This window comes from Pipistrellus kuhlii, unplaced genomic scaffold (assembly GCF_014108245.1).
Source record: "Pipistrellus kuhlii isolate mPipKuh1 unplaced genomic scaffold, mPipKuh1.p scaffold_m20_p_18, whole genome shotgun sequence".
NCBI classification, from domain to species: domain Eukaryota; kingdom Metazoa; phylum Chordata; class Mammalia; order Chiroptera; family Vespertilionidae; genus Pipistrellus; species Pipistrellus kuhlii.
In genome coordinates, this window is record NW_023425493.1 from 6,950,697 (window position 1) to 6,977,328 (window position 26,632).

The 26,632-nt window shown below is 38.8% G+C and overlaps 1 protein-coding gene and 1 non-coding gene across 3 annotated transcripts; both read right to left on the reverse strand.

Annotated features, from left to right (window-relative positions):
• Positions 1 to 763: 763 nt before the first annotated feature.
• NUCKS1 (nuclear casein kinase and cyclin dependent kinase substrate 1) lies at positions 764 to 26,336 on the reverse strand. Of its 2 annotated transcripts, none has more exons than XM_036442531.2 (7): positions 26,077 to 26,336; positions 11,065 to 11,114; positions 8,553 to 8,658; positions 6,092 to 6,147; positions 5,566 to 5,718; positions 4,394 to 4,543; positions 764 to 1,867 (listed from the first exon to the last, which is right to left on the reverse strand). In XM_036442531.2, the coding sequence occupies exons 1-7, from the start codon at positions 26,091 to 26,093 to the stop codon at positions 1,671 to 1,673; spliced, it is 729 nt and encodes a 242-aa protein (XP_036298424.1). In that variant the 5' UTR covers positions 26,094 to 26,336; the 3' UTR covers positions 764 to 1,670. The 2 variants fall into 2 exon arrangements, with proteins under 2 accessions (XP_036298424.1, XP_036298419.1); XM_036442526.2 differs by lacking the exon at positions 26,077 to 26,336 and adding an exon at positions 25,430 to 25,899.
• On the reverse strand, positions 18,760 to 18,888 carry LOC118721849. Its single transcript, XR_004988859.1, has one exon. It is a non-coding gene; the product is annotated as a small Cajal body-specific RNA 4 (non-coding RNA).
• Positions 26,337 to 26,632: the final 296 nt, after the last annotated feature.

Genomic DNA, 26,632 nt, shown 5'->3' on the forward strand with positions numbered 1-26,632 from the left:
ACTTCTTAAAGTGTCTTAATAATCAGAGTAAAACTATTCCTTAAATAACCTTTTGTTCTAGAAACATCTGTAAGAAAGCTATGTTGTCAGAGAATAAAATATGCTGTAATTAAAAGAAAATTGCATTAAGTAAAATATTGAGGAAGCAAATCTAGATAAAAAGGCAGAGGTTAAATTTCACTAATTTTTCAACTTCTTAGCACGCTAAGGCCCTTAACCCTTGCTTCCAAAGAAGCTCATGGTATCAGGATGTGGAGGATGGAACGCACATGGTCTATCTCCTGACTGCTTTCATAAGCATGTTAAGTCTGTTAACCGCACGTAGGTCTCCTGAATGCATGCTTTCTCTAGCCCTGCGGAACCTCTTATACTCCAAACAATAGGAGCAGTAAGCAGACACACCAGTAAAAAGAAAAACAGCAAATTAAACGTGTGGGAGCACCATTTAACACACTCCCATCAAACACAGGACATGAAGGAGGTGAAGACAGAGCCAGGAGAAATCATGTCCTCCAGCAGGGCTGGCAGGCACCGGGGGTGGGTCTGCAGGAGCATCCTACATGATAGCAGGAAGCCGAGAGATGCACTTCATACCATTCTATGAAGAAATGGGAAGATAGGTGTATGAAAAAGAAAAGTTCTATCCCCAAATAAAAACAGCACAGTTCATGGAATCTGAATGCACACACATTTATGGCATGAAAGAAGTTCAATTCTCTGTTTTCATAAAGGAAAAAAAAAATCTCAAGTCTTTGTGAACAAGTTTCACATTAACCGGTAGTTTATTTGCTTATAACCTAAACATTGTCAGTTTGAGAAGAAATCCACTATGATATATAGATCTTGCCATTTAAATTCTAGGGTTTTTTTTTGTTTTGTTTTGTTTTTTTTACCCTTGGTAAAAATTTATCCAAGAAACAGGATACATATATATTTTAAAACATGAACCATCAGAGAGTAAACTAGGAAATTAAGTGTGATTTAAGTTTTGGCGCTCCTTGTTTTTTTTCCTTTTTTTAATTCCTTAAAGACGTAGTAGAATAAAAGGATCACTGGCTCTGAATCTCTGAGATAACAAGTGATGAAATTAAAAAAAAAAACAAAAAACCACTCTCTCAAACAAGGTCAGGTTACCCACTCCCTGCCTTGCCTCGCAAGGTAAAAAATAAACCTGTATTAGATGACAATTTTTTTAAAGTCCAAGTAGAGAAAGAAGCAATCATTTTTAACTAAAATCCTTCTATGTTTTTTGATTACTGCTCAACCTGCTACTGTTTAGCAAAAAGCAACATTTCCATAGTGTTCATCTCAAATCTTATTGCTTTACAACTGTGGTATACCATCCTTTAAAAATAAAAAGATGAAGCAGTCAATCCAGTGATTAACTTGACATGGCTTTCATTGAAAAAGGGAGGGAGAGGAGGGTAGTAGCAAAGACCAATAGACAAAAAGGTAAATTAAACATACAAAGATTTTCTTAAAAAAAAAAAAAAGTTTTAAAAAAAGTTATTTTCAACAAAAGAAAAAAAAGCACTGAAAGCCCACGAGTCAAAGCCCTAGCCAAAACCACGTTCTATCTTATGTAGTTTTCTTTTTTTTGCCCCTTTTTTCCTTTTTTTTTTTTTCCTTTTCTTTTTTTAAATAAAATCTCTCCCAAACCATCATCACTTTTAATCCTCCCCAGACTGGGCTTCATCTTCAGACCCTTCGTCCCCAGACTTCTCGGGCGGAGGGCTGGCGGAGGCCTTCTTCTCCGGGGGGCTCTCCGGCTCCTCGTCCTCTTCTTTGGGAGAAGGAGTCTTTTCCTTTGACACCTTTGAAGCTGTGGGGCGACCTTTCCCTTTGCCTTTCACAGGACTTGGCGTCACTGAGAGAAGAAAAAGACCAATTTTGGGAAGGGAAGAAAACATCTTTAATAAAAACTAGCAAGAAATAACACAATCTACAAGAATAAAATCTATAAAGACAACCCTCCCAACTTACTGGTTTCCAACACTCTTACCTGTACTGTCATGTAACGCTTATAATAGACAGGATACTGTACATCAAGCATGTCAAACTCACGGGCTCACAACAAATATTGTTGCGGCCCAGCCAATATAAATGTTATGTAAGAAATGGTTTAATAAAAATTTTGTAACTTAATTTTTACATATCCTGTTATACATAATTATTAATAATGAACTACCACATTCGCTAATGATTACTATAATCGTGTCGCATTGATTTCCCTTACACACAGGCATGCCATATCTCTCCACTAATACTAGCAGCAAATATTTTAACAGCCGACTACAATGTCATTAGTCTTGGACTGACTTGTTTGGTGTGCACAATAGGAAATATTTTGCTTTCGGAGAACAAGAAAAATAGATTTCTGCGACGTTTAATGTTCAAGAAAAAATATTAATTTTTATTAAAATGTTCTATAATATTATTTTATGTTAACAATTACTCCTTTATTTCAGCATGTCTCTATAAAAAAAAAAAACACCTACATTTCTAAGAAAATTAAGCTTTTATTTATTTATTTTTGTGGCCCACATAAACTTAAACCTTGTTTATTTGGCCTGTTAGCCTTTCAGTTTGACATGCTTGCTGTGCATCATCCTTAGTGGCTTGTGAACTAAGTGGTATTTATGTTTAAAAAGTGGGCTAAGAAGAAAGACTATGATAACCTAAGTAGAAACTGAAGCTATCAAATAACTTTTCTGACACTTCCAGGAATCCCAACAGTAAGAAGTGATGAGTAAAAGGTTTAAAAATCATCAGTTCCATTAGCCAGAATTAAAAAAAAATAAAAAAGAAAAAAAAGAAAAAAAAAGTAAATCTAGCCTAGCTGGAGTGGCTCAGTTGGTTCAATGTTGTCCCATGCATTGAAAGATTGCTAGTTCAATTCCTGGTCAGGAAGCAGGTGGAAGGCAACCAATCAGGGTTTCTCTCTCCATAGTTCCCCCTTTCTCTAAGCATGTCCTCAGATGATTAAAAAATAGTAACATTAAAAAACAAAACAAGCCCAGACCGGTTTGGCTCAGTGGATAGAGCGTCAGCCTGCGGACTGAAAGGTCCCGGGTTCGATTCCGGACAAGGGCATGTACCTTGGTTGCAGGTGCATCCCCGGTGGGGGGTGTGCAAGAGGCAGCTGATCGATGATTCTCTCTCATCGATGTTTCTAACTCTCTATCCCTCTCTCTTCCTCTCTGTAAAAAATCAATAAAAATATTTTTTAAAATGCTCATTTATATTCTCAACAAAGTATAAGTTAAAAAAAAAAAAAAAGGCAAGTTTAGCTTTCTGGTTTAATGACAAACTAGCTCTGATTAGAACATTTGCCAGAAACTGCAAGGCCTCAAGGAAAATATATGGTCAAGTGTGGTTTTATTCTGAGAGCACGGAGGATGATGTAGGATCAAAACACAGAACTTAAATGAATTACTACAGATGTACATTTCCACAATTTCAAGTCTTTACTAACTGCTGGAGTTGGGATACTGTTGGGGGAAAGGACAGCAATAGCTATGTTGATGCAGTATTTCTTTTTTTAATATATTTTATTGATTTTTTACAGAGAGGAAGAGAGAGGGACGGAGTTAAAAACATCGATTAGAGAATCATTGACCAGCTGCCTCTTGCACACCCCATACTGGGGATGTGCCCGCAACCAAGGTACATGCCCTTGTCCGGAATCGAACCTGGGACCTTCCAGTCCGCAGGCCAACGCTCTATCCACTGAGCCAAACCGAATTCGGCAATGCAGTATTTCTAACACCGTGCCTGACACATACCGTTTCCCCGAAAATGAGACAGTGTCGTACATTAATTTTTTCTCCCCAAGTTGTGCTAGGTCTTATTTTCAGGGGATGTCTTATCTTTCCATACGCTAGGTCTTATTTTCGGAGGATGTCTTATTTTCAGGGAAACACGGTAGGTCATTCCCAAATCTTGCTTATGTTCAGCCACTGTTAAAGAACAGGGCTAAGTCCATTCGGCATGTTTTAGTGGTTAAGCATTGACCTATGAACCAGGAGGTCATGGTTCAGTTCCCAGTCAAGGCACATGCCCAGGTTGTGGGCTCAGTCCCCAGTGGAAGGCATGCAGGAAGCAGCTGATCAATGATTCTCATCATTGATGTTTCTCTCTCCCCCTCTTCATTGCAATACATATACACACACACATATATAACAGTGCTAAGCCACCAGGCTCTTGGATAGTCTGGAGTCCTTATTAATAAATAAGTGACACTTCCAGGTTTAGAAAACAGAATGCTTTCAGAATTCATTTATTCTTAATTAACTATGTGGCCAATGTCAAGCCTTAATGAGGAATTTCTGTAGAGAAAGTTTATTAGTTCATGAAATTTCTCAAAGCAATAATTTAATTCTGCAGACCTCACCTGTAGCCTTTAGCCTGGGTTTGGGCATTTTCTTTTCTTTTCTCTCAGGTTTGGACTTCTTAACCACCTTTTTGTTTTTCTTTTTTGAACTGCCATAATCACTATCATCATCGTCTTCCATTAGAAAATCTTCATCGCTGCCGGAATCTTCTGAGAGGAAAGAAGAATTTCAACGTCCAACTTAAATGTATATATCCTTCCAAGTGAACAAAGGGAGAGAACGCTAAGAATGACTGGAGGATGGGATCTGGGAGTCAAACACTACTGAATTCTATTTTCAGCTATTCTACCTGTTTGGTTGGAGTTGTCACTGGCCCCACCTGTACAATGGGGTTAGCACACACATGAGGGTTACATGACTGACTTGAAGAGTAGATAAAAAACAGGAAGGGATAGCCGAAACCGGTTTGGCTCAGTGGACAGAGCGTCGTCCTGCAGACTCAAGGGTCCCAGGTTCGATTCCGATCAAGGGCATGTACCTCGGTTGCAGGAGGCAGCTGATTGATGTTTCTCTCTCATCGATGTTTCTAACTCTCTATCCCTCTCTCGTCCTCTCTGTAAGGAATCAATAAAATATATATAGAAAGAAAGAAAGAAAGAAAGAAAGAAAGAAAGAAAGAAAGAAAGAGAGAGAGAGAGAGAGAAAGACAGACAGACAGACAGACAGACAGGAAGGGATAAAACAATCTGAATGAAAACTGAAGCCATCAGAAACTTTTGGCAATTATATCATTCCCATATAGATCGGTGAGACCAGAGAAATGAAACCGAATCAACTTAAGTGTGTTTGGTCCAATTATGAATAAATGAAGTAAGAAAATTATTCATCTGAGTAACCTGTGAAACATCTCAATTCTGTTATTAACACTTTTTGTCAGGGGAGGAGGTCTACACCCTTCTATACCAGGCCAAAATGCAAATCTTAATCACAACATCTGCCATGGAAATACTATTCTAACAACTGTTTATTAAATATTTGAATACAAACAATGGACAGCAGTCATGAGAATCTTTGAACCTTTACAAAATCAACAGATGTCAAGACCATCATCTCTTCTAACAGTGAGTAATTTAAGGGACTGTTTGTAACATCCAGCATCCCCCCCAAAACGCCAAAATAATCAAGATCACATACTGCAATCATGACCAAACAACAAGCCAACGTTACGCACTCTCCTGGAACTGCGCCTCGTCCTCTTCTTCCTGTTCTTCTTCACTGCCCACATCTTCCAGGAGCATCTCTCTCTGTTTAGAAGCTGCTTTAGAGGCTGCCTGCCGTTGCTGGCGCACATTTTTATGATCTTCCTTTTCATCCTCACTGTCCTCTGCAATATCAAAATTATGATGCACTGATCTAAGAGTTGTGTTTGACAACTACCTGGAAAAGCCAATGCAAACTAGCTCTGATAAGGAGAATATCTGCCAGAAACCACAAAGCCTAAAAAAAAATAAATGCATGTGGTCAAGTGTGGTTTTATTCTGCGAGCAGAGGATGCTGTAAGAATCAAACTCCCCCCTTCCCCCGCCAAAACCTTCACAGGTGACTGTAATACGCCACCTGGATTGAAAATCACTATGAGCTCTTTAAAGACGAAGGCATCTTTGTAATGCCAATATTTACAATGCCAAGCATTACTATAAAACCACTTACTAAAATGTCTACTAAATAAGTACATAAAAAGAAATACTGTTTATTACCTGCTGAGTGAGAATCATCCTTCTTAGTCTTTGCATCTTTTTCTTCTGAGTCTTCACTATAAAGGAAAGGAGTAAGACATTTAAGTTATTAGATCAAATCCTAAGTGAATACAGATCTCTGGTATGTGACTGAGGAACACTGAAGAAAACCTTTATGTATAAAATTAAAATGATATTGAGGAGTTTCCATTTCCCTACTTTACCTTATAAGCATAATTTTTACCTTTTGAAAAATACTGTTTCAAAAAACCCAAAGGGAAAAAGGAAGGCATCTCAACACAGGCTGAAAATCTCTCACCTGTAGAAATTGCCTAGCTAAAAAATATTTAATAAAAATATTGTGCCCTAGACGTTTTGGCCCAGTGAATAGTGTCGGTCCTGGGTTCAATTCCCATCAAGGGCATTGGTTGCAGGCTGCTCCCTCGCCTGGGCCCTGGTTGGGGCTCGAGCAGAAGGCAAACAATTGATGTATTTCTCTTACATTAATGTTTCTCTGTCTTTCTCTTCTACTCTCCTTAAAAATCAATGGGAAAATATCCTTTGGTGACAATTAACAGAAAAACAAAAATTCTGTTATTAAAGGAAGACTATAAAAATACTACAATTTTACATAAATATGCCTAAATATTTATCTAAAACAAAATATTAACTATATATATTTTGCCTCTGACATTTCTACACAACAGAAATATGAGCACATGGGTCTGCTTATATCCTGGAGGAAATAAAACTGAGCTCAAGATCACTGCAAAATAAAATACGGAATTGCAAAGTTCAACGAGCCCTGGCCAGGTGGCTCGTTCACCAAAAGTTTGCGGGTTCGATTTCTGGTCGGGGCACATCTGGGAAGCAAGTAACTGATGTATATATCCCCGCGCCAAGCCTTGCCAAAGCAAGGCCTCCAAAAATTAGGTTGCCTCCCCACCAAAATTGGGAGAGTATGACTGATGTATCTTGATGTTTCACTCTCTTTCTCTGTCCCTCTCTAAAAATCAATTAAAAAATATCATCTGGTGGGGGGTGGGGGGGGAAAGCTCAGTGAAAAGTACTATAAAACTATTTTAAAGTCACAAAAATGCACATTTTATGTCCTCACAAATTTTAGCTCAGGAATCTGGTTTTTAGTGCCCTGTCTTTGTCATTAATTAGTTTTATGATCTCAGGCAAATTAATTGGTACTCTTCAATGCGAAAACTTTATGATTCTATGAGAAATTCTCACAAAGAAACAAAAAAAGTCATACATAAGCTTTTCTTTCTTAAACAGCAAGTCTTGTAAACCTCTTGGTATTTCCCATAATCTAGACCTCATTCAAAAGACAAGCTACAGAACCTAAGCAAAGAGAAAAAACATATTTCTTTACTAAATTAATCTAACCCTAGAAACACTGTAATTCTTAAAACCTGTGACTGTTCTATATGTTTTATATAAATTAAACATTTAATCTCCAAGTCTATGACAACAATGAATAATTATATCATTTTTCTCTAGTTCTTTTATTATTGAGTTTATAGAAACCATTGAGCCGTCAGTCACATTACAGCAAAGTCAAGTAAAAGCTAAACTTTTATATAGAGACCAATGGAAAAATCAATACAATATGGTCTGAGTGGCCCTACTCAGTTGTGCTCAATGGATATCGAGTGTTGACCTGTGGACTGAAGGGCCAAGGTTTGATTCCGGTCAAGGGCACATGCCCATGCTGTGGCTCAATCCCCAGTGTGGGGCATGCAGAAGGCAGTCAATCAATGATTCTCTCTCATTATTGATGTTTTTTTTTGTTTTTTTCTATCTCTCCCTCTCCTTTCCTCTCTTAAGTCAATAAAAATACATTAAGCCGAAACCGGTTTGGCTCAGTGGATAGAGAATCAGCCTGCGGACTGAAAGGTCCCAGGTTCAATTCCAGTCAAGGCCACGTACCTTGATTGATGTTTCTCTCACATCAGTGTTTCTAACTGTTATCTCTCTCTCCCTTCCTCTCTGTAAAAAAACAATAAAATACTAAAAGATGTTTAAAAAATAATTTAAAAAAAATATATATATATATATAGTCCAAGGGAATCCTATCTAATAAAAGAGTAATATGCAAATTGACCATAGCTCTGCTACACCCACAAGCCATGTCCACCAGCCAATCAGGAGTGGGTATGCAAATTAACCCAACCAAGATAGCTGGGGCCACGGAGCTAATAAAAGAGTAATATGCAAATTGACCATAGCTCTGCTACACCCACAAGCCATGTCCACCAGCCAATCAGGAGTGGGTATGCAAATTAACCCAACCAAGATAGCTGGGGCCATGGAGCTGCAACAAGCAGGAGGCTTGGGTTTCCTCAGTAAGTGCCTTCCCAAAAGAAATGAAGATTCTCCCAATTTAGAGATCAGAAATTACCCTATCAGAGTGGTTGACAGAGTAATCAGGAACCAATTAACAATTCTTTCCAAAAACAATGCTCTTTACCTATCTTCCTGTGAATTCTTCCCAGATCGCCTTTTATTTTTAGCTTCTCGTGGAGATGATCGAATTTTCTTAGCTGGAGGACCCGAATCTCTTCCGTAATCTTCATCTACACAGCATTTTTCAAAAATCAATAAACTATGTTATGATTTGTACATGTAGAAATTACCAATGTATTTTCTGAGATAATTATCTCCCATGCTCTTTAAGTAACGAGAGACAAAATTTTTCAAATAACTATTTTTTCATGAAAAAATAAAATAGTCTAGCCAGCATGGGCATAGATCAATGAACCAAAAGTTCACCATTCAATTCCCGTCAGGACACATGCCCAGATTGTGGGTCCAAACCCTGGTTGTGAGGCATGAAGGAGGTAGCTGACAAATGATTCTCTCTCATCATTAATGTTTCTATCTCTCCCTTCCTCTCTGAAATAAATTTAAAAAACACACACATTTTAAAAATAAAGTTTTTCTTTCTTAGTCTCACCACCTTATCATTTCCATTTCTGTATATTACCTTCTAGTCTTCATGTTTATGTTTTAATATATCCTTAGCCAAATATCTCATCATTTGTATATCCTACCCTTTTAATTTAATAAAGATTTCCCCATGTTTCCACATCTTTATATTTATTTTAAAACTATTATAGTAATAAGGTATAAGCATTTTAGAATGTAAAGAACCCTTGATTCTACAATGCTAATATAAGTCCTGTTATCAAGTACATTACTTTTAAATTAAAGTAGTAAGTATAGTATACTCTGGCACTTAATAAAAAATACCTCCAATTAATTTCTTTTTTAAAAATTTTGATTTTAGCCCAACTGGCAGAGCTCAGTGACAGAGTGCTGACCTATGTTATCAGGAGGTCACATTCTATTCCCAATCAAGACACTTGCCGGGGTTGCAGGTTTAATCCCCAGTAAGGGGCATGCAGAAGGCAGCCAATCAATGATTCTCTTTCATCATTGATGTTTCCATTCCTCCTTTCCTTCCTCTCTGAAATCAATAAAAATATATTTAAAAATTTGATCTTAGAGTAGAAAAGAGGGAAAGAGAACCATCGGTTTGTTGTTCCACTTACTTATGCAAAATAACTTTAATTTCAAAAACCCTATTAAAGAAAATTATCCCACCTTAAAAGGTGATTATTTCCAAAAGTGTTTGCTACATCATTATACACAGAGCTTCAGCAATTATTAAAAGGTTGGATACATTATATATTCCATTATGGAATATCATACAACCATTAATCCGAATTTTTCAAGCAACTTCTAATAACAGGAGGCAGATACTAAGTGGGGGCGGGGGTGGGGGGTGGTAATAGTAAGTAAGGGTGATATGATAGAGGAGAGAACCCAAAAATCCTACAGTAGGACCTCACCTAGATTTTTAAAGAGGTCAGTGTGGTTCAGTGGTTGAGCATAGACCCATGCAACAGGAGATCTCTGATTCGATTCCTGACCAGGGTACAATGCCTGGGTTGCTGGATAGACCCCAGCAAGCATGGTTCAGCGGCAAGAGGCAACCGATGGATGATTTTTCTCTCTCTTCCGTGTCTCTATCTCTCCCTCTCTCAAATATCAATAAAAACATTTTAAAGGGGAAAAAATCAAAAGCTTTTTCAACAAAATGGTTAAAATGGCCATTTGTTGGCTAATGGGTCTTGAGTAATAACTCTGCTTCAGTTTTGTTACCTGCAAAATGGAAATAATAAAATATATCCTATTTTAATAGTATTGTTCTGAGGATTAAATTTACAAGTGTACAGTTAGCAAGCATTTAATAACCAGTTAACTGCCAGGCATCCAAAGACGCTTTTATCTCGCTTGCATCTATAGACACTTATGGTATACAAAGAGTAAATGTTAGTACTCCCTCTGAAAGGTTGAATTGTGTGGGTTTAAAAAAAAACAAAAAACTCTTCCTTAGGCATTTTCTAAGTTTTCCCAAAGAGCACATATTATCTTTATAAAGTAAAATTAGAGTTAAAAAAAGGAAAAAAATAGTAAATGCATCTGGAAAATAGGAAGATTAGGAACACCATATTCTATAGAAACTTGTTATGGCTAAGACTTAAGATACACTACTCATTCTATAATGAGTCAGTTCACAAATCAAAGTTGTTTCACAAAATACTTATCTAGTTACTTTATTACACAAAAACAAAAATACGCCCTATTAAAAGGTACAAGTTTAAAATGTGATTATAGGATACATTAACCAATAAGCACTGCATTAGAATAATTGCACACTTAAAACTTTGGACTGCAAAACAAAAACAAAAAAGGTATTCAATGTCTACATGAATAATTTACTTAGTAAAACTTAAAATCCATGCAAGTTCAAGTTTTATTTGGGTGACACAGATCTTGATGTAATTTAGATGCATAAACAGTCTAAATATGAAAAATTAAAAAATTATTCCAAAAGCCTTATAAAAAGTACATAAACTAGTGATTCTCCCACTAGTAGGGTCCAACTCATAATTTATTGAAATCACAAAACTTACCAGCATCATCAGATTCCTGAAATTGTGAATAATCAACGACCTTCCTATTTCTGTAGAAAGAAAAATTCTAATTAAGATAATAAAAATGTAGGACTTTCTAAGATATTAGCATACACATTTCTTTTTCCTAAAATAGAATTAGAACTCTCTCTCTGAAAAAAATTTTTCAACAAATTCCCATGTAAGGCCTGATTGGTTTGGCTCAGTGGCGAGGGCGTCGGCCTGCGAATTCAGGGGTCCCAGGTTTGATTCCAGTAAAGGCCATGGTTGTGGTAGGGGGTGTGCAGGAGGCAGCTGATCTATGTTTCTCTCTCATTGATGTTTCTCTCTCTCTCTCCCTTCCTCTCTGTAAAAAAATCAATAAAGTGTATATATATTTTTAAGAACAAATTCCCATCTCAGCCAAAAGACTTCACATATTTTTTTGTTTTGTTCTTATTAATTGATTTTAGAAAGAGGGAGGGGTGGGAGAGAGGAACATGGATTTGATTTTCATTTATTTATATATTCATTGAACCCAAAACTTTGTCACATCAGGACGCTCTAACCAATGATCTACCTGACCAGGGCATATAAGTTTTTCTTACTGCTATATACACATATGTATACCTGATAAACAAGGTTATTGAGTTGTTTCAAGATGCAGTGATTTTTAAATATTATAATACAATTACATAAGATATAAATAGTAATGAAAGTAAGTTAAGCCTTATGAAGGGGAAGAAAAAACCTGACCCATTCAAGATTCTTATAATCTCAAACAAACCTTAATTTGAATTTCCCTACTTTATATACAGGGTGAGGCAAAAGTAGGTTTACAGTTGTGAATACTCAATATACAGTTTGTTCGTGCATTATTATTTTCCATACGAACAACTGTAAACCAACTTTCGTAGCACTCTGTATAGAAGTGTCCAGATAGCCTGGCTTTCAAAGAGCCTTAGATGCACTGTAACTAAAGATACTGAACAAGTGAACTGAAAAGATTAAGAGAAACAACCACCAAACACTGAGCAAAGGGTTTTATAATAAAGATTAAGACACCACTTAAATTAAGACAGGATAGTCAGAATCCAAGGACTGGTAGAACTACTATATAATATGCAAAAATGATAGGTGTAGGAATGAGTTCTGAGAACATGTATGAAGTGATGTTGAACTGTATAGACACACCCTTGATTTTAGAGAAAAAAGAAAGGCTCTTAAGGAATGTTGCCTTCTATTTTTCTTTATTTTACCTTCTCAATTTACTGCCTCAATGAGTCAAGATACAAAATTTAAAAGTAAGTTTCAATTATAGTTAACCTTGAATAACATGGGTTTGAAGTGCATGAGGTCCACTTACAATTTATCTTGTAAACAGATGACATAAATTTACAGTATTAATAGTATAGTGCTGTAAATGTATTTTCTCTTCCTTACTATCTATAATAAAAATATAATATGCTAATTAGAATAGGACGTCCTTCTAAACAACCTTCTGGATAAAGCCTCGGTGGCAGGCAGGGGCCAAGGCAGAGGTGGCCACAGGGGGGGGGGGGGGGGCGTGTGTCTAAGCCCCTTGCACAAATTTTGTGCATGGACCCCTAGTTTTCTTAACATCTTTCTCTAGCTTACAAAAATCACATGTAAGCATTTGACAAAATCTAACATCCATTTTTGATAAAAATTCTCAGCAAAGTGGAAATACAGGGAGCATACCTCAACATAATAAGGCCATATATGACAAACCGATAGCCAACATCAATTCTCAATGGGCAAAACTAAAACCATTTCTCCTAAGAACAAGAATAAGACAGGGATGCGCACTTTCACTACTCCTATTGAACATAATACCAGATGTCCTAGCCACAGCGATCAAACAAGAATAAATAAAAGGCATCCAAATAGAAAAGAAGTAAAACTCTCATTATTTGCAATGTCATAATATTGTACATAGAAAACCCTAAAGATCCCATTAGAAAACTACTAGATTTAATAAATGAATTTGGCAATATAGCAGGATACAAAATCAACACCCAAAAATCGATGGCTTTTTAATACACCAATAATGAATTCTCAGAAAGAGAAATTAAACAAGCAATCCCATTTACCATTGCAACAAAAAAATTAAAATACTTAGGAATAAACTTAACCGAGGAGATAAGACTTGTACCGTACTCAGAAAATTACAATACAGGACATTGGAAAAAGAAATGGAGAAAGATATAAATAAGTGGATGAATATATCATGTTCATGGAGAGAATTAACATCATTAAAATGTTCATACCACTCAAAACAATCTATAGATTCAATAAAATCCCTAATAAAATACCAACAGCATATTTCACAGATCTAGAACAAATACTCCAAAAATTAACATGGAACCAAGACCCTGAATACCCACAGCAATCTTGAGAAAGAAGAACAAAGTTGGAGGGATCACAATATCAGATGTCAAGTTATACTGCAAAGCCCCGTAATCTAAACAGCCTGGTACCTGCACAAGAATAGGTATATAAATCAATGGAACAAAACAGAGACCCCAGAAATAGACCCAAGCAATTATGCTCAATTAATATTTGACAAAGGAAGCAAAAGCACACAATGGAGTCAAGACAGAGTCCTTCAATAAATGACGTTGGGAAAATTGGACAGATGAAAAAAAAAAAGAAGCTAGACTACTAACTTAGACCATACACTCAAATAGATAAAAAAAAAAGTTTTTTTACTTGCCCGGCTCTGTGTGGTCTCTGTGTGCTTGCCCGGCTCTAAAATGGTTCTAAATGCTGCTGTTTGCTTTACAGGGTTGATTACATGTGTTTATGACTGTGATGTTGGGTTTTAATGCACATAAAATATTTTAGGACACTATTTGTTTCAGAATCTTTTTTTCTTCATTTCCCTTCTCTAAAAACGTGCGTCTTATGGTCCGGAGCGTCTTATGGTCCGAAAAATACAGTAAATCTAAGTTGTGAAGCCATAAAAATCCTAGAAGAAACTATAGGCAGCAAAATCTCAGACATCTCTCATATGTTTACAGATAAATATTGAAACTACATCAAAATAAAGAACTTCTGCACAACAAAAGAAACCATCTACAAAACAGTTTGGCTCAGTGGATAGAGCATCTGCCTGCAAACTGAAGGGTCCCAGGTTCAAATCCAGTCAAGACACATGCGGGCTTGATCCCCAGGAGAGGACATGCAAGAGACAGCCGATCAATAATTCTCTCTTGTCATTGCTATTTCTATCTATCTCCCCTCCTCTATGAAATCAATTTTTAAAAATGGGTTACTATCCAAAACAAGGAACTCATACAACTTAACCAAAGGAAAGGATCTAAATAGACACTTCTCCAAAGTAGACATATAGATGGCCAAGAGACATACAAAAAAATAGTCACTGATCATCAGAAAGATGCAAATTAAAACAATGAGGTATCACGTCACATCTGTCAGAATGGCTACCATCAACAAATGACAAGTGCTGGTGAGAATGTGGAGAAAGGGAACCCTGCTAGAGGGAATGCAGACTGGTGCAACCATTATAGAAAACAGTATGGAATTTCCTCAAAAGATTACACATGGAACTGCCATTTGACTCACTGATCCCATTTCTAGGAATATATTCTAAGAAACCCAAAACATCAATCAGAAAGAATATATGCATCCCTATGTTCATAGCAGCATTATTTACAATAGCTAAGATCTGGAAAGTCCAAGTGCCCATCAGTAGGTGAGTGGATAAAGAAGCTATGGTTTAAAAAAAAAAAGAAAAAAAAAGAAATAGCAGCAGCTACGGTTAAAGGGGAAAAAAAGCTGTGGTATTTATTTATATATTCCATTTATACCATGGAATACTATGCAGCAGTAAATAAGATCTCTTTCCCTTCGAGACAGGATGAAGAGAGACCTGGAGAGTACTATGCTAAGTAAAACAAGCCCATCAGAGAAAGACAAGTATCAAGTAATCTCACTCATTGTGTGGAATCTAATGAACAAAATAAACTGATGAACAAAATAGACCCAGAGACATAGAAGCACAGAACAGACTGTGGAATCTCAGAGGGAAGGGTGGGAGGGGGATAGCAGCAACCAACCAAAGAACCTGTATGCATAAGTGCGTAACCCGTGGGCACAGATAGAAGGGGTGGGGGGGTGGGGGAAATATCTGTGTAATACTTTCATCAATATTCTTTAAAAAACACAAAAATAAAAGATCACTTTTTCAAGCTTAAGCACTCACAAAATCTATCAAAGTTTGGTGGCCAGAGTGTGTGTGGAGGCGGTGGTAGGGTGATATGCTGCTGCTGCCGTATGTATTATACACAGGCCAGCAGTCTCCAACCTTTCAGACCGCACGGACCACCAGTGGTCCGGAACATCAGTTGGCGACTTCTGTACTAGGCTATTGGACTTGATACAATCTAATCCAACCTTATCTATAACATCCTACCAAGGGAATAACTGAGAATCTCCCTTGACCTCCCAAGGCTGCCTGTTCTAAGAAAACTCCAATAATGAACCAATTTTCAAGGAGGTGGAGTCTGCCTCCGAAGTCCTCTCACCAATTCTAACTTGTCTACTTTCTAAGATTTACCATGGTCTATCCCCTCCTCCCTTTATGTGTGTGTGTGTGTGTGTGTGTATATATATATATATATATATATTGATATGACAGTTTCAACTTTTTCCTTCAAGATAAAATAGAGATCCTTTTAACTCTTCCTTACAATGTATTTCAAATAGCCTCATGACCTGGTTGCTTTCCTCCACCCCACTTCAGATTAAAGTCTATGACCTAGTGCCCCAATCTAAACAGAATAATATGGTTTCAGGAAAGTGTGCGGATCAGTATTATGACCTTACTCTTCCCATTCTACTCTACATTTGTACTAATGCAATTCAAGATCTCAGTTGCCTTTTGGATAGTTATATCACAATGGACTGGATATTGCAATTAAAATGACTAAAACCTTCTTTCCCCAAAATCTAAAACTATTTTGTGTATCGATACTTCAACATATTTTTTACTTTTCTCAAATTCATATTATCTGCAAACTTAATTAGTACAGGCCTTTTAAGGCATCAGTGGAAACATTCTTCCAGTTTGATTTCAATCTGTTAATCAGCCTTCTCTGAGTAAGGCTACTGAGGCCCAAGTCCATCACAGAAAACTATCATTCTGCCCACATTTCTTCATTTTCCCCACAAGGACCTCATGTGAAGCTCTGTCAAAATTCCTGTTGAAAGAGAAACTCATTTTTAAGAATATTCTTTTACATTAAAAATTTTTAATGTATTTTTTATTGATTTCAGAGAAGAAGGGATAGGGAGAAATAGAAACATCAATGATGAAAGTCATTAATCAGCTGCTCCTGCACAGCCCCTACTGGGGATCAAGCCGGCAACCTGGGCATGTACCCATGACCCAACTAGAACCCAGGACCCTTCTGTCCACAGGCCCATGCTCTATCCATTGGCTAAGGTGTCTAATAAAATTTTTAAAAAGCAAATGAGGTTGTTTAATATAGTTAAAATATTTTAGAAATAAACCTTTTTTGTTCAAAGTATTTCCAGGAACCACAAAAAATAAACACAGCTAATTAAAATAATAATTTTGAAAACATAAATTTATGTTATTTAAATTTTCCAACTTGTGTTCTGTAAAGATAGGTTTTCTAAAGGTTTTCTGGTCAGATCAATTTGGATATTATAACCTTCTTAAATATGTTCAAGCTTTGAAATACTTCATTAAAGAAACATACTAAATTACCTATGTTGTAAGAATAAAATTTGGCCGGGACTGGTTTGGCTCAGTGGATAGAGTGTCGGCCTGCGGACTGAAAGGTATCTTTCTCCATTCTTCTACCCCTCAAAGATTTTTCATATGCCAAATATTCTCAGAATGTAATTAGTTAATAGAAGCCAGGATACTTGAACTGAATTCAGGGTAGTTTTTGTTTTTGTTTTTTTTACAAATGCTTCATTAATTTTGAGCTTTAAATTCCTTTTGGCTAAGATATATTGTTCTCGCCCTGGATGGTTTGGCTCAGTGGATGGAGCATCAACCCGCAAACTGAAAGGTCCCAGGTTTGATTCTGGTCAAGGACACATTCCCGGGTGTGGGCTCGATCCCCAGTGTGGACTTGTCTATTAATTATCCTGATTCATGATTCTCTCTCATCATGGATGTTTCTCTCTCTCTCTCCCTCTTTCTTCCTCTTTGAAATAAATCGAAATACATATATTTTTAAAAGATACATTGTTCTCACTGCATATCACTTGTTATTAAACATAAAATTTAAAAAGTCACAGAATATAAGGCAAAAAGTAAAAACATGTAAGCAAAGAAAAATAAAATAAATATTTTATATATATATATATATATATATATATATATATATATATATATATATAGCAAAGGGCTCCTAAAAGTTTTCAAATGGAAAAAGCAAGTTTCTATTTTCTGCAGAAAAGGGTACAGAATGAAGTTCTGAATGATATACTAGGCACATCCGTTTATTAGATAACTGTCAAAATCCCTTACTAAACCTTTTTTTTAATCAACATAATGTCTTTGTTCAGATGAATAAATATTAACTCTTGTACGGCATCCCTTATTCCCAAAATAGTCAAATTCTCTCCATATAAGAAAAAAAAAATATATATTTTTTTATTTCAGAGAGAAAGGGAGAGGAAGAGATAGGAACATCAGTGATGTGCCGAAACCGGTTTGGCTCAGTGGTAGAGCATCAGTCTACGGACTGAAAGGTCCCTGGTTCCCAGGTTCAATTCCGGTCAAGGGCATGTACATTGGTTGCCGGCACATCCCCAGTAGATGTGCAAGAGGCAGCTGATCGATGTTTCTCTCTCATCGACGTTTCTAACTCTCTCTCCCTCTCCTTTCCTCTCTGTAAAAAAAAAAAAAAAAAAAAAAAAAAAATCAATAGAAACACCAGTGATGTGAGAGAATCACTGATTGGCTGCCTTCTATTGGGGACTGTGCCCAAAACCTCGGCATGTGCCCTACCAGGGAATCCAACCTACTGGTTCATAGGTCCACACTCAACCACTAAACCACATGGGCCTGGCAGGAAAATGTTTTAAGTCATACAAATTTCAGTGAGTATAATATCAAGTATTACCTAAGTAAAGTGGGCTAGATTTTTACCAACAGAAGTTTAGTGCAAACCATATACAATTAGGGACAGAGAAACCTCATGCAAATGCAACTTAATGGGTATCAGATGGGCACGTTACCAAGCAGAGTCCTGTCTGTAGTACAGAGGGTGTCTGAAACCCCAGTGGAATATTCCCTATTGCATTAACCCAATCCCCAGGGACAAATCTGTAGCTCTACAAAGTCAGGTTTACTGACTTATACAATGAAAGCGAAGACATCAGAAGTGTGGAGCATCTCAGCAAACAGGAAAAATAACAGAATTTGGGGAAAGGTAGAATTTAGGTGAAATTTAAATGAAGCAGTGTCTTGATAGGCTCAATAGAAAAATAGGACTGTGTGTAAAGGGGTTAACATTAAGTCTGGACTGCAAAGTAGATCACTCATCATATTTGTTAGCAAAGTTAAGGCAGATGTGGTATTTGTGTCCAGCAACAACTCCTCTGAAGCTCTGAGGTTGTAAATGGTGGCTGGTTCTCCATGTCCAAAGGACTTTGCTCTGACAAATGTGTGATGCATTCTTTTTTTTAGAATGTTGGGTAGTGCAGTCAGCCCTATGATATTCTCCAGTATAGGCTGCTCTCTCCAACCCTTTTTTTTAGGAGGATTGTATCAGCAGAGTCTTGCTTCATCAGACTCAGCCTTCTTAGTCCTCCAGGATGTTTCATTCTTATTGATCTAATTTCAATTAGACAAATTTGATAGTCTAGTTTTAGACAATCACTATAGATGCAGCATGTATGGAATTCAGAGAGCTGTGTCTATTAATTATCCTGACCCAATGAAAAGCAGGTGGATTTTTACTTCTCACTCAAGCTAATTTTTAGTTTCTCAAGCAGTTGATCTTCTGAGCCATTTTGTCTTGAGAGGTGAAACCCTTGTTTAGCAGGTAACTGAACAAGTGCACAATTTGAAAAACAGATACGCACTAAAAAGAATCTGAAAATGTTATACCCAGTTTAAACACTTTTGGCAATCTGTGGTCTCTTCACCTAAGTATTCCAAAGGCCTATAATTATAGCTATTCGTGTAGTAGTTATTTAAAAGCATGTAATGCAATTTTTTAAACAATTAGTTCCACTTTCTAGAGTCTAGATAGTAATACATTTTTAAAGACAAAATAAAGGGATGCTTCAGTTTCACCAAAGTAGTCCTGTGGTAAATGTTTTCTTCTATTGTGTACAACATAGCAGTCACCTCAATTAAGATTCTCTCTCTAGTCTCAACCATTCAAGAAGATACTTCTTCATCTAGAGTAATGAGTCACATTTACTTATTTATTTATAGTTAAGACTTTAAAAACAAATAGAACTAACACTTCACAGCATGCTCAATAACTTCTTTGTTATTAAGTTCAAGCAACCAATTTTGCAATGCAACCCATCTGGACATCCAGACTCTAAATTTTATTAACTCCAGAGGGGCACCATTCACATGGACTATAATGTAGATGCAATATGGATGATGTCCCGGAGATACACAATATGGCATCCTTGTTTTATATTTCTGGAAATAAATAAAACCAATTTCCATTCATTCAAAATTACTTTCTCATTCATACTAGTTTTTAGACCTGAAAGAAACCAATGAGACAAAGTTTAAAGATTATAAAATGCTTTGTAAATGCATTTCCATTATATAAACCTAAGCAGAAATTGGGTTTCTTTTGGTGTACAATGTTCCTTTCCCACAACAGTTCCACTGCTAATTGATTTAAAACACTAAAAAATGCAACAACTTACCATACTTGTAAATTTTTTCAAGCTCAAACAACTCAATTTTTAATCTTATTTTTCTTCTAAGTATAATGTACTAATGAGTATTATAGGTGTTAAATCTTTTCAAATGCCATGGATTTTCTCTTTTAGTCTTTTTTTATGATGAATCAGTGATAAATTTTAAGTTTTATTCATGGGACAAATTAAATTAATCATATATATTTTAATACACATTGTATTCAGCTAATAATTGTTTTGTATTTTTGCATCTATACTTATACATAAAATTAACCCATTAATTTTCTTAGCATATTCTTTAGGTAGGTTTGGAATCTATTCACTTCTTTTAGTCACGAGGAAATGTCCTTGTATTATAAAATATATAAACTTACTATAGCAATACCACTTACTTAACATTCACATTTCTTCCTACAAAAGCTTCATACTACACTTCCCATTTCCCTCTATATTCAAGTATCTTTAATCCCTTCACATATTCTTCCATTCCTTCCAAAAACAATTTTTTTCCTCCACCGCCCTCCCTTCTCCCAAACTCACTTTATATTTTTAAAATATAGTTATTGATTTCTAGAGAGAAACATTGATTGGCTGCCTCCTGCACACCTCCCAATGGGATTAAGCCCACAACCCAGACATGCGCCCTGTCCAGGAATCAAACCAGAAGCCTCTTGGTGCATGGGTTGACACTCAACCACTAAGCATATAGCCCCCCTCGCCCCCAGTTCACTTTAAAGTTGGTCTTCCCAACAAAAGTCCTATTATGAACTATAACCCCCTCCAGAGACAGCAAAGTACACTACTATCATGAAGAGTAACGCTTCATGGCAGTATCTCCCAGGAAAGACTGTTATTGAATTCCTCCTTCACTTCTTTTTTTATATATATATATATATATTGATTTTTTACAGAGAGTAAGAGAGAGGGATAGAGAGTTAGAAACATCAATGAGAGAGAATCATTGATCAGTTGCCTCTTGCACACCTCCTACTGGGGATGTACCCGCAACCAAGGTACATACCCTTGACCGGAATCGAACCGGGGACCTTTCAGTCCACAAGCCGACGCTCTATCCACTGAGCCAAACCGGTTTCGGCTACTCCTTCACTTCTTAATAGTTAGGTGAACTGGACCTGTCACTTAATTTTGTCAGACCTCAGCTACCTCACATATGAAATGGAGACAATATATATCTTGCCTTAGGAGTTATTTCAAGATTTTGAAACATGTTAATGTACCTGGCAGGGTATTTTGGTACAAACAACTGCTTAGTGATAGCTCCACTAAGTTTCAACATTTTTAATATATTTTTATTGATTTCAGAGAGAAGGGAGAGGGAGATAGACACATCAATGATGAGAATCATTGATTGGCTGCCTCCTACACGCCCCCAACTGGGGATTGAGCCTGCAACCAGGAATGTACCCTTGACTGGAATCAAGCCCGAACCCTTCAGTCCGCAGGTGGACACTCTATCTACTGAGCCAAACCAGCTAGGGCAACATTTTATTTTTTTCTAAAACTGAAGGTTGAGAAAGGGACTTCTGATAAAGGCCCAACATCTCTACTGCTCAATTTAAAAATTCAAGAAGTTCTCAAAACCTACTTTTTTCATAACTTTTATGGTGGTAAGCCTGATTTAACTTAAACAATGAGCACATATGTGTGAAAATTCCCAAGTTTTATGAGAGTAATACATTAGATAGGAGCACCACCCCAGACTCACTGGTGATGGTACATTAATACAGTATAGACATCCTATCACCTTTTTTAAATTTTTGCAGAAATATGAACTTCCAAATACACACAGTCCCAATGGTTTCAAATGAGGAATTGTTTACCTATAACACATTCTATATGGAGTCATTCATCAGTAAATGTAATCTAGTAGAAAGGGGACAGCTAAAACTCATGCAGTCTAAATCCAGCTTTGCTTTTATGTCTACACTTTCATTCCTTTGGCTTCAGTTATCAATAGTCAACTGAAGGAACTGGATTTAATTTCTGAAGTTTTATAGCTTAGAAAGTTTTTTAATTAAAAAGTACCTCTGGCCAAAGCTGGTTTGGCTCAGTGGACAGAGCGTCGGCCTGCGGACTGAAGGGTCCCAGGTTCGATTCCGGTCAGGGGTATGCATGTATGTTGGTTGTGGGGATGTGCAGGAGGCAGCTGATCTATGTTTCTCTCTCATCAATGTTTCTGGCTCTCTATCCCTCTCCCTTCCTCTCTGTAAAAAATCAATAAAATATACTTTAAAAAAGTATCTCTGAAAATTATTTTGAATTAGTTGGAACAAATTCCTATTTAAAACATTTGGGCCCTGGTCAGTGTTATTCCCTGCACCGAAAGGTCACAAGTTCGATTCCAGTTAGGGCACATGCCTGGTTCCATGCTTGATCCCCGGTAGGGGGCATGCAAGAGGTAGTCCATTAATATTTCACTCTCACATTGTTTCTCCCTTTCTCTCTCTAAAAATGAAAAACAAAAACACAACACGCGCACATTTTCCATAAAACATTTTCTATAAATAAATTTAAAAAAACCTAGTATGCAGACAGAAAATACTAATAACATTCGTTAAGCTTATGTCATCATCTGTTATGCAGGAATTAAAAAAAAAAAATCCTACCTTAAAGGGTTGTAATAAGGATAAAACAAGTTAAAGTGAAAGCCTCTAGCCAAGTGACTATTTTTAGTAAACTACTCTAAAATGTTGAACACTTAAGTGTTGTTATAAAATTAATTCCCCCTATTATTCAGGCTTTATCGATTATGTGAGATATTTTTGAAGGTAAAGTCTACAGAAAAGTTTACATCTTAGAGGAAAAGGTAAGTAGTGATTACTGTACAGAAAGGGGGAGGGGAAGGATAAGTAATACTGAATGAGAAATCTAGGTTCTAGACCCAATCTGGCACCCACTAGTGTGTGATACAAGGCACTTCATTTGTTCAGGTTCCCATTAAGTCCCTTGAAAAATAAACCTGCCGAAATTTTTGCTAACTCCAACACTGTAATTTTATGCTGTAAATTTGAATCCAAGGCCTAAAACACTTGCACTCATATATACATATGTATATGTATATGTATATGTGTGTATATGTGTATATATAAATATATATATACAGATTTATATATATATAAAATGAGTCAGATACGGTAAAAGGTAATAATAATAATACGGTATGTTACACACATCTATAAAAAACCCTGCAGTAGCTTATTCCCATTTGAAAACTAGTGAAAGCAGCTATTAATAAATCTTTAAATGCTTTGATTATTAAAATGAAAATGAATATTTACAGTATTCTGAAAACCAGAAAAACCTCAACATTACATATAGACCTAAGAGAAGAAACTTACTCCAAAAGAAGATGCGCTGATACTATCATTTTCCAAAATGATTTTTTTTAAAACAAGGCCGATTATTCTGAATCAATGTCAACTATTAATTTTTTTTATTAAATGCCCTCAGGTACATAGATCTTCAATTACACCTTGAAGCAAAAGCACTTCCCTAAGAGGACTTTTTAAATTGCAAATTTAACAAACCACCAAACTCAAGTTTAATTACTTCTGCTTTATTATCGGTATAAGTATATTAAAGACTTCAAAAAATAGTTACAAATAGACTTTATCACTAAAATATGTAATAAAAAACCAAGTTGCTTTGAAATAATTTGAAAGTGATCCCCAAAAAGCCCACAATATATTAACCTCATTTGTCATTTAGAAGCAAATAGAAAGTTAAAATTACTTTTAACAACATACTGAGCAAGAAAAAAAGTTGTGCAGAAATCCCAATGCCCCCCCAAAACTTATAGAGCATGCTTAATATATTTGTCTCCACCTGGTGAGATTAAATATCCAGTTTTCAGCCGAAACCGGTTTGGCTCAGTGGATAGAGCCTTGGCCTATGGACTGAAAGGTCCCAGGTTCCATTCCGGTCAAGGGCATGTACCTTGGTTGCGGGCACATCCCTGGTAGTGGGTGTGCAAGAGGCAGCTGGTCGATGTTACTCTCTCATCTATGTTTCTAACTCTCTATCCCTCTCTCTCTTCCTCTCTGTAAAAAAATCAATAAAATATTTATTTTTTTAAAAATCCAGTTTTCAAGTAAAATAAAGTTCTTTTTGTGTTCCAGTATTTAAATCTGGAAACACAAATTCAGGCAGATAGTCACACTAAAGCCATCATCAGCAGGGACTGGTTTGGCTCAGTGGATAGAGCGTCGGCCTACAGACTGAAAGGTCCCGGGTTCAATTCCGGTCAAGGGCATGTACCTTGGTTGCGGGCACATACCTAGTAGGGGGTGTACAAGAGGCATCTGGTCGATGTTTCTCTTTCATCGACGTTTCTAACTCTCTGTCCCTATCAATTTCTCTCTGTGTAAAATCAATAAAATATATATTTTTAAAAAGCCATCATCAAAGCCTAGTGAACTTAAGTTAAAAAGCAGAGAACAAAATAACAGTACAATTTTACCAGACAGTAATTTACTTTGAGGAAAACAGAAGGTCCAATCCAAGTGGATGGGATACACAGGTAAGTTTTATGCCAAAAAAGTATGCATGCTGTAACCTGGAATACGACGCCTTGCAAAAAGTTGGCTAAACTCTTCCCTGTGGTGGTGGTGAGATATCAGAAACCAGAGACGTGAGTTGAAATGAGAAGGTAGGAAGGCAAGCCAGGTGGTTAGAACTCGCCTCCTGCCCATCACGGGCGCAGGGGACACAGCGCTAGACCACCACCAGCTGGACACAGACGGTCTAGTCAGGAGACTGAACAGTGGAGAACAAAACCCTTTCCGGGAGGCTCCAAATCCCTTTATAGCTCCAGGTCCAAGTACTTCCGTTCCCCACAAAACTTGGAAGAGGGGGAAGCAACTCTTAAAAACATTTAACAACCATTACCTTTACGAACTGATGCAGCAAACACTATGCAAAGTAGCCAATTCCTTACATCGCAAGCGCCGCGGACATGACCTGAAAAGTAGTATTTGCAACAGCTCCCCTTTTAGACCGAACGGAGCCACACCCCTCCGCAAATGGCACATTCCATACCATAGCCAGGAGGCCGGCACCGGGCGAGTCCACCGTCCGCGGGGGCTGGGGGGGGGGGACGGCAAACTTGTTGAGATTCTCAGGGTAAAGTCTCACGGTGCACTGAATGGAAGCCCTTTATTGTTAAAGTTACCGGGTAAAGAGAGGGTTACAAAGACCTCGCGAGGTGAGCGCCGGGGAGAGCGGAGAGCGATAGCGGGAACGCGACCCGCCCGGGATCTGGGTCTTGCGGTTCGCCCGCACCTCCCGGAGGAAGGGCATTTCCCTGCGGAAGGACACGGCCAGCCCGAGGGGAAGGGCGGCCTCGGGGGCTTCCACCCGCTCACAACTCCCCGAGTTCGGGGGCGGGGGGGGGGGGGGGGGGAAGAGGCAGCAGTCATTGCCCAGCGATCGGCTCGGAGCTCACACGGGCCGGAGGAGGACGGGACGGGCCCCGCCCACGCCCGATCCCGGAGGCGGGGCCCGGGGCAGCGCGGCCCTCCTCCCCGGTGCTCCTCCCCGGGGTGGAACGCTCGGGGCCGCTGGAAAAAAGTGCGGTGCTCCCCAGCCCCCAACGCGAGCGGAGGCGGGCAAGGGGCAAGACGGGGGTGTCGGCGCTCCTCCTCGCTTATGGTTGGGGGTGGAGGGGGGGTCCCCCCAAGCCCGGGTCCGCCGCAGTCTCCTCGGGGAGGCGGGCTCCCAGGGGCCGGCCCCCCGAGGAGGTGGGGCCTGGGTGGGGGCACTGACTTCACACCCCTCCCCCTCCGGCCGCGGGCGGTTCAGGGAACACCCCGCCCGCGCGCTCCAGGGCGGCGGGTGGGGGAGGCAGCCGAGCCGCCCGGAGCCCTGCAGTGGCGCGGGGAGGAGGGGAGGAGCGCGCATGGGCGCACGGCCGCCACCCCCCACGCGGCGCCGCGCGCCAGCGGGGCCCCCCGCGCTCAAGGGCGGGCGCGCGCGGGCCCCAAAGGGGGGAGGGCAGACCCCGGGTCTGTGGTTTCCCCCCCGACTCCGTCGCTGCTCACCCCCACCCCCCCACCTCGCCAACCCGCCCCAGGCCTCGGACTCCGCACTGACCTGACAGGCCGAGACATGTTCGCTGCCGAATCAGGGCCGAGTTGAGAAGCCAAAGACCAGGACCCCCCCCAACCCCGCGCGCTCGGCGCCCCACCCCCCCCAACTTTGGCCGAGGGGGCCGGTACCGCCGAGCCCCGAGCTGCTGCCGGCTTCTCCAACAACGCCGCTCCTCGGCTCAGAGGCCCGTAACCAGACGAAGCCCCCGTTCCCCCGTCTCCTCAAAATGGATGAATCAAACCACCCGAAAATGCGCCAAAGCCGCCGTGCAACCGAACACGCTAGGGCTCGTGGGCGCCGCCCCCAAACGCCCGGCCATTGGTGGCTTTTGCCAGCTGCGCCGAACTCATTGGTCCATTTGAATCATCACGTCCCACCCTAGGCCCCGCCCCGCGTTCTCATAGGCCCCGCCTCCCCCACTGGGTCCTGTTAGTCAAGATGCTCTGAGCGCGCACGGCTGCAAAACAAAAATGGTCGCGGCACAGCCCGCCCCCTGGTTTCCACTCCGGACTTGCAGATTCGTTTTGGGTCGCACCTCGGAAGGACGAGAAAAAAAATT

Coding starts and splice junctions, on each gene's coding strand:
- NUCKS1 (XM_036442526.2), bottom strand. CDS start 25,884: ATGCGCGCTCCTCCCCTCCTCCCCGCGCCACTGCAGGGCTCCGGGCGG. Junction 6,148..8,552: donor AAGAATTCACAGGAAGATAG/GTAAAGAGCATT, acceptor TTTCCTTTATAG/TGAAGACTCAGAAGAAAAAG. Junction 4,544..5,565: donor CGAGGCGCAGTTCCAGGAGA/GTGCGTAACGTT, acceptor CTTTCCTCTCAG/AAGATTCCGGCAGCGATGAA.